The 8,149-nt window shown below is 39.5% G+C and overlaps 1 protein-coding gene across 2 annotated transcripts; it reads right to left on the bottom strand.

Moving 5' to 3' along the window:
• Positions 1 to 1,841: 1,841 nt before the first annotated feature.
• On the bottom strand, positions 1,842 to 5,215 carry LOC119275816 (cell number regulator 5). Of its 2 annotated transcripts, XM_037556738.1 has the most exons (5): positions 5,097 to 5,215; positions 4,829 to 4,920; positions 4,008 to 4,184; positions 2,437 to 2,663; positions 1,842 to 2,240 (listed from the first exon to the last, which is right to left on the bottom strand). In XM_037556738.1, the coding sequence occupies exons 3-5, from the start codon at positions 4,180 to 4,182 to the stop codon at positions 2,088 to 2,090; spliced, it is 555 nt and encodes a 184-aa protein (XP_037412635.1). In that variant the 5' UTR covers positions 4,183 to 4,184; positions 4,829 to 4,920; positions 5,097 to 5,215; the 3' UTR covers positions 1,842 to 2,087. The 2 variants fall into 2 exon arrangements, with proteins under 2 accessions (XP_037412635.1, XP_037412636.1); XM_037556739.1 differs by having other exon boundaries at positions 4,829 to 5,191.
• Positions 5,216 to 8,149: the final 2,934 nt, after the last annotated feature.

Below are 8,149 nucleotides of genomic sequence, written 5' to 3' on the forward strand. Positions count from 1 at the left end.
TGGACCCAGCCGTTGGGTTGTTTTGACGGGTGAAGGTAAAAGATGGGCTTCTGTCGCCGGTAAGATCACTTGACCACTCAGAACAAATGCCTTTGTGCCGATGGTTGTAGTTGGTCTCTTCAAATTGTTTAATTAACTTCTGTTCTATGTTTCAAATAGGTCACTTAACTTTCAGGCTAACGGGCGAGTAATGGTTTTCACATAGAGATAGAAAGAGAGAGCATGTGCGCATCCGTGTGCATGATATGCATAGGTCGATATGCCCGTGTTTATAGAGACAAGCATGGGCGATGCAAATGCGAATACCCATCGAACAAGTTCACTTGAATTGCCTTTTAAGTTTCATATAGTTCTCTTAGCTTGCAAGACCATAGTGGTTATAGCATAACACGATGCTAATTGCCGCAACGGATCATCTACTTCACATAAGAGGGGAAAACACTACGGAAGACAACATCAAAAGTAGCATTATGCTCCCAAGGTGAACAGTGAATATAGAAAAACAACAACAAATAATCAAACAATTCCAGGTATTTTCTTGTGGCAAACATCCTTGAGTTCTTTCCCTACATCTAAATTTTCATCAAGATATCATTCGTGACTCTTTGGGTAAAAACACTAAACATGCAGCTTAAAATGCTTTAAAAATGACCATTTTAGAGTACGATTGTGATTATTTTATTGTCCCAAGCACATCAAATGTTATTTCTTCCCGAAATTTTGCAGAAAGTAGAACATTCATACATGTGTGTTGTAAACAATACTCCCTCCGTTTCTTTTTAGTCTACATATAGGATTTGGTCAAAGTCAAACTTTGTAAAGTTTGACCAACTTTGTTAAAAATATCAACATCTACAATACTAAAGTTCTATGGTATGAAAGTTAATTTCATGATGCATCTAACAATATTGATTTCATATTATGAATCTTGATTTTTTTTCTATAAACTTAGTCAAAGTTGACAAAGTTTGACTTTGACCAAATCTTATATGCAGACTAAAAAGAAACGGAGGGAGTATTTCGGATTTTTACTGTTCATCCGGGTCACAGATCCCCGGGAAGATACAATGCAAGCGCCACGTACAAGTGGCTTTGCATGGGACAAGCTAGATCCCCCACTGCCGGTTGCATTTGGCGAAGTTGGGCGCCACTCAAATGCAAAATCTTCATGTGGCTTGCTAGCCAACATCGCCTTTGGACTTCCGACCGTCGAGCTCGGCATGGTCTCCAAGATGCACCTTCGGCCTGCTATACGTGCCTGCAAGATGAGGGCAATCCCGACCACATCCTTGCGTATTGTGGTTATGCACGAGAGGTGTGGCACTCATGCTTCAACAAATGGAGACTCAACCTCAAATCTCATCCACAGATGTTACTTTCTTGCAATGGTGGCTAGACCAGAGGATGCACTTCAAAGGCAAGCTGGGAAGAGGATTCGACTCCATCACGATTCTAATTGCATGGGCCCTATGGAAGCAACGCAATGCACGAGTGTTCAACAATGTTTCAAGGCAAAGATCGGCTGCACAACTTAAGACAGAGATCCTAGATGAGATAGATGATTGGAAGACAGAGATCCTAGATGAGATAGATGATTGGAGGAAGGCCGCTCTAGGCGGAGTTGGTGCTTTAGATCTTTTCGCGAGAGAGTAGCCGTAGTTGCTAGGGCGTAGGCATTGTGTGGGTTCTCCCTACAACTTGTTCGCATCTCGTGAGGGCTCTTGTACATAAGCTTTTGCCTTCTATAAAAATACGGTATGCTATTGGCATACTCTCAAAAAAAAACTGTTCATCCGGGTGTATAGGCACCCAAAGTGGAAGCTCCATGTGCAGGAGAACACTTATTTTGTTTTCATTTCAATTCTACATATATGAAGAAAAAAATGTTACAAGCTACAATCGTGCAACAACAGGTTACACCTTTTCGCGCTGTCCATTAGTTTACAAGGTTATCTTTACACCAGCTGTATACAGTCTGACATCGTAGTTGTGGGAGCAGTGCGCGATAACACAAGCCCTTGCAGGCAAGGGCATGCCAAGCCAACCAAAAATTTGCGAGTCAGGATATGTTTGCGTCATCTACTCAATCAAAGTTCATCCATTGTCTGCACCGGAGGTGGGGTAACATCAGGAGCTGAAGAGGTGCCAGTGTCTGTTCTCTCGCGGATCTCCCTGTACTCTTGGCATATCGCACACAGATGGCAGAATAAGTGTGTCGTCAAATCACCGCATGGTGCTTCCTGCAAAGTAAGAACATTTGTGATAAACAACTTTGGTCAAGGGAAGGAACATATAGCCTGAAACAAATCACAACATGAATGCAAGATAAGGCAATTGCGTATGACGAGCCAAAGGATTAATAACATGTCAGCAGGCAAGGAGCAAAAAAGAACAATAGAGGATAACGACAGCCTGGCACAAGTTCAAACTACGCACCGGAAGGTTGTACTTCGTTCTTAGTGCTTGGCGGTATCCACAAGCATAACAAGCAACAGCAGACCCTGGAACTGCTAATACAAGCCCCCCAGTACACAGACAGCAGAAACTTGTCAGAAGGCCCCAAAGCATGCAATGTGTGGTGCATGATCCAGCGAGAGTTCCAGATCCCAAGAACTGTGCATTTTTTCCAAAGAGAAAGCAGGGGCAAGTCGCACCAATACAACCTACAAATATGATCAGAACAATCCAGGGCATAAGAACAGTTTTCCTTTCCTGCGATTAAAGGGTATTTTTATGCATGTCCCGATAACACTCCAAAACTGGATTCATACTATTTCTAAGCTTATCATGACTTTGTCAATCCAAGCAATGCTACAATAGTCCACACAAAATTAAACTATTAGGAAGCAGAATTAAGAGGTGGTTAATGGACGTAGGACCAGCACTGCAGGCTTAATGTGTCTTAAACATTCTCCTTAAACATGCCCTTGAAATAGTACCAACAAATGAAGTTTTGATATTGTTTTACTACATAAGCCATGAGAAGTCAGTCGTATACTAAGCACCTTGTTACTGTGATACCAGACGACATCCAGAAAGGCCAGAGAAAGAGCAACAAACAGGATAAGATTAAATATTAACCTGTGCTACTGAAACAGGTTACGAATAACATCGATCTGATCTTACATTTTTATTGAAATTTAAATTCATATTTCCCTCCAATTCAGCTCCATACCAACAAGCAAATGGTAGCTAACTGCATTTGTAACCACGAGAAGTGGTTCTGATTTTGTTTCCAATCCTCTGGCAGTAACCAAAGTCCATATACGAGAAGGCAGCAGAAAGCTATTGATAAATTCTCGATAAATTGGCACATTATCACAGATTCTCTGTTTGTCTTAAGGATCTCAGTTTGTCTCATCATTATACAAGTTTGGCTCCAGTGAGATGTCAGGGGTAATTTTAGCACTTAGAACGCTGAACAAGACAGTTGATTTTGCTACTCTTATATTTATATTTTACTACCACAGATAAAGATGTTATCTTCATCTAAAAAGATGTATTGGAACATTAACACATTACTCTCATCTTGTTTGAACTTGAATATCAATTAGTTCATGGTTATTTATATCCTAGAGGTTTAGCTAAGCATTCGACCAGATTACCCCAGTGGCAATAGCCAAGAAATATAGAGGTACTCCCCGTCTCTACAATAACTACATATTATTATTTTTTGCGGGTACAAGAACTACATATAACTCAGAGCACCACCAACTACTGAAATTCACAAATAAAGGCAAGAAGTTTCTCTCATAAGTCATAACTATGAACAATTTCTCTCTATATAATGCACTTGTTCCTACTTCCTTATGCACTATGTACTAAAACTAAGGGAACATCAAACTAACCACCACAGCGCGATAAACCTATTAACAGAAAAATGAAGATATTAAATAGGCTACTTGGTACAGTTTGAAGATTTACTTTTCAACCTATCATGCAACCAAATAGCACCTTTTATCTTTCCTTCTGTAAATCAAGGAGTCACAGGTCAGAAAGTAGCATACAGCTCTGTGGATCATCAAAACAAGCACAAATGCCTGAAGACCATTGTGTAGGATCCCGGCTTAATCTTTGGCGCGTGGCAATGTTCTCCTCCACCTCAGGAACACTATCCTCCTCAGTGTCTAGACCATATAACGGAACATACTGCGGCGGAACATAGCGTCCTTTTCCAGCCATCTCTGTAACACAAAAAGCAGTTCTGGTAAAATAAAAGCACAGCTTCACTAAGAAAACATAAAACATTCAACAGTGCCGCTTAACACGGTGCAGAGACCGAGCTTTAGTGATGACATTTCGGATGGTAAACTTCTGGTGTGTTTGATAATTATAATGGTGAAGGTCACATATTAAAGACCAACAGAAGAATTCAGCATGCTTTTGAAAAGAGTAAATGCATGTTTACCAGTTAACTCTTGAATTGATGGCATGTCATAATTCCGATAACTCACAAGAAATATATAATCGAGAACAGTAGCAGTTGGCAAAAACAAGCAAGACAACATTCCCAGGTGTTTGTGGGAAGAGATAGATTTTGCATCACGGAACCACCATCTTCACACCATACTTTCGGGTGTCACGAGAAATACATCGATATGAATTTCAAGCTTTCCAATTCGGTGTCAGGCTCATGAACTCAAGATAGAAACGGAATTATGGATCTAATAAGCTATCCACAAATCGAGAAACCACAACGGTAACAAGGGATTCTTTCTTACCGTTACACCCCCACGGAACTCTTATAACAATGGTAAATAATCCTATCAGGGATGACGTGAGATATATAAAATTAACAAGTAAAAAAAAAGAATGCCAAACTGCTCACCAATATATCCTGAAGCGCCGACGCCCAAATTGGTGCTTATCCGCGACCTCGCCTCCCCAGTCCAGGAGCGCTCTTTCCGCTGAATGCCCCAGCTGCGGATTACAGATTTCAATTGATCAGGAAAGCAAGCAGAAATCCAATCCAGGAACAAGGTGAGATTTGGGTAAAGGCAACAAAAGAAAAGCGCGTCCGATGGCACCGAGGATATTCGGGCGGCAGATAAGAGGGAAGGGGAGGGGAGCCGGTGGCTGTATTGCCGGCGTCGTACATGCGCTGCGGGCCGGAGGAGATTTCCGGTGCGTGCTAGGAATGGACGGGAGGGGGAGGTCGAGCTTAGCTCGGGGAAGAACCGGAGAACACGTAACACGGGCGAACGGAACGGTGATAACAAGGGAGCTCACCTGGAGAAGCCGCCGCGGCGCTTTGAGATTCGCGGCGGAACTGTCGGTGCTCGCCCAAAGTTTTTTCCCTCGTCACAACGAGCCTCTATTGACCTAACTCATACAACAATCTCTTCATCTTCTTTGTATGCAAGAAACATGTCGTTAATACTTAGCGACATTTTTACTATCGTCCTATGGTCAACATTTTGACCATTCTGATAATTTTACTCACCAACTAATTTGGAGTACCAGACATATCTGATTATTTACATACCAATGAATTAACACGAGTGTGATTGAAATTATGTATTTCACTAATTGGTATTTCAAAATACCGATTCTTGCTAAGAACTACTTTCAAGTGACTCTGACAAGAAACACTTCTTAGCGTTTTTCATACTAAACTGTTTTAATACTTTATCAATATGTATTTTGGCTAAGCCCGATTAGACACTACTATCTTCATAGATTATTATGTCTAATACAAGGACTATATTACCTAAGTATTTTACTGAAAAACAAGTTTTAATAAAGTCTTAATCCATGTCAAAAGAATTATATAATTTCCCATCGACATTGTGTCATGCACATAATGTTTAGAAATATTATCATGCTCCCAATTACTTTCTTGAAAATACAAGCATCTTTGCTCTCCTTGATGAAATCAAATTATTTGACCATTTTATCAGAACGAAGATTTCAACTTCACTATGTTTGCTTTAATTATTATAAGATCTCTTGAAGTTTGCATACTTACTAGCATCCATCTATTGTAGTTCGTAATATAAATATCTAGTAATTGCTAGTTTAACCCGAACTGACTCTAAGTATTTCTGTGATGAGACAATCTCATCATAATCAACTCCTTGATATTGTCATAAACTATTTGTAACAAGTCAAGCTTTATAAAACACTTTTATCTTTATGAGTCTATAGATCCATTATTATACTTTAGACTCTAAGTCTATCAAATTCTAAACTTGAATGGTCAACTCCTTGATCTTGTCATAAATTATTTGTAACAAGTCAAGCTTTATGAAACACTTTTATCTTTGTGAGTCTATAGATCCATTATTATAGATTAGACTTTAAGTCTGTCAAGTTCTAAACTTGAATGGTGTATATGGATACTATCTCAGACTACTTTGGCATATAGCCAATTTTTGGAGTCAGGGCACATCAACGCTTCGTCGTGTATGATAGGTTCATTGTTTGTTTAACAATATTCATCTGCGCACCTTGAAGATCTGCACGAATTTTTCCAACCTATATAGTTCAGCTGCACGTTCGACCGAAGTCTCTATATCTCATGTAGAGGCTTATGTATCAGTCGTGGTAAGAAATTTAAGAACCACTTCTAGCATTTTTTTTCTTTGACCTGATCATGAAGATTATGTAATCTCGTCGAGTTGCACTGTCCTCCCACTCACTCTTTTACAGAAAACATTTTCTTCACAATTTCCGCACTCTATGGCAGAACACTTTACCTCTGTGTAGTGATAGAGGAATGCCCAACCATTTGGGATAACCTACAAAGTAACACTTATCTTATAAGATGTTATTTCAACAGACTTTATGGTGCTCTCTTTAGTGTAAAAGCCACATTCTCTAAAGCATCACAATAAAAGTATGCTGGCGAAATAATCAATGTCATCTTTGATCTCACCATGTCATATATAGCTTGATCACATCTATTCAAAACATTCTACTCCTAGTTATGTTCTAGAAAGTGCAAGCTATAAAACTCTTTTCATAGCTCATGAGACATTTGCTAAATTTATAACTAAAAATTTTTATTGTAGATTTTTTTTGTGACTATAAGATCTACTTCGTTCTGAAAAACCTTTTCAAACATTTCAAAGGATCCATATTTATGTCTCGTAAATAAATATCTACTTGAGTCATCCTTGAAGCTAGATAAATCCACTACTTGCAACAACACTTATTGGACTACACACATCAATATGCATGTTTCCAATTATTTTGTTGCTCGTTCTTCATGTCCTGTGAACGGTATTTTAGTTTACTTCACTAATTAGATGAAAGTTGCAAGTATCATATGATCCATAATCACATGACACTAGTACGCGTTGGTGCTAAACAAACGGTTTTTAACCCCTTTCTGCAACTGCATTTGGAACCGTCGCCAAGTGAGTGTGGGCGATAGGGGGGTCCTTCCCACACGACGCAGAAACCGTCGGGGATATGACCTTTTGGTACACACGCTCGGCAAAATGAGGTCGTGTGCGACCGGCGAGCGCTCAAATACGGAAATACATACAGTAGAGCAAAAAATACAATTATACGTGAAATTGTTTCCGGTCGCAAGTGCATCCCACACAGTCAGTCCCTGCTAAACGTTTTCATTCGTATGTACATCCCACACAGTCGCTCCAAGGAAAATGTTTCCGTTCACAGGTACATCACACACAAATTTTCCCGTCAAATCGTTTGCGTTATTGAATGTATCACACACGGTCCGTAGAAGAAACTGCGTGGCAAAGGTTGTCCATCACACACAATTTTTATATGGTAAACGTTTGTGCAAGGTGGCCTAACGCAAATAGTTTTCAAGAGAAAGTCATGTGTGATTGTTCATTGATCCAACACGGTTTATTCCTAGAAATTGTGTGCGTTGCCTGAGGTCATCGCCCACGGTATTTTTTCAGCAACCGTTTGCAATAGCAAGACCCAATTAGCAGACTAATTGCCCTATTATTAATAATTCATTTATTAATCTAATTGACATTCATATTAAGCACATAATATATTTCATTTCCATATTAAGGAAGCAGAATTTCATAATTGAAATACATCAGAGTACAACATTGATATAGCTTCAGCACTCAACTACCCCATTACACAACTGCACCAGCACCAAGTTTCACATGTAACATGTAGAACCTTTCAAAATTAGCATCATAGATGATATATAGAC

Source organism: Triticum dicoccoides, chromosome 3B (genome assembly GCF_002162155.2).
Source record: "Triticum dicoccoides isolate Atlit2015 ecotype Zavitan chromosome 3B, WEW_v2.0, whole genome shotgun sequence".
In the NCBI taxonomy this organism is placed as follows: domain Eukaryota; kingdom Viridiplantae; phylum Streptophyta; class Magnoliopsida; order Poales; family Poaceae; genus Triticum; species Triticum dicoccoides.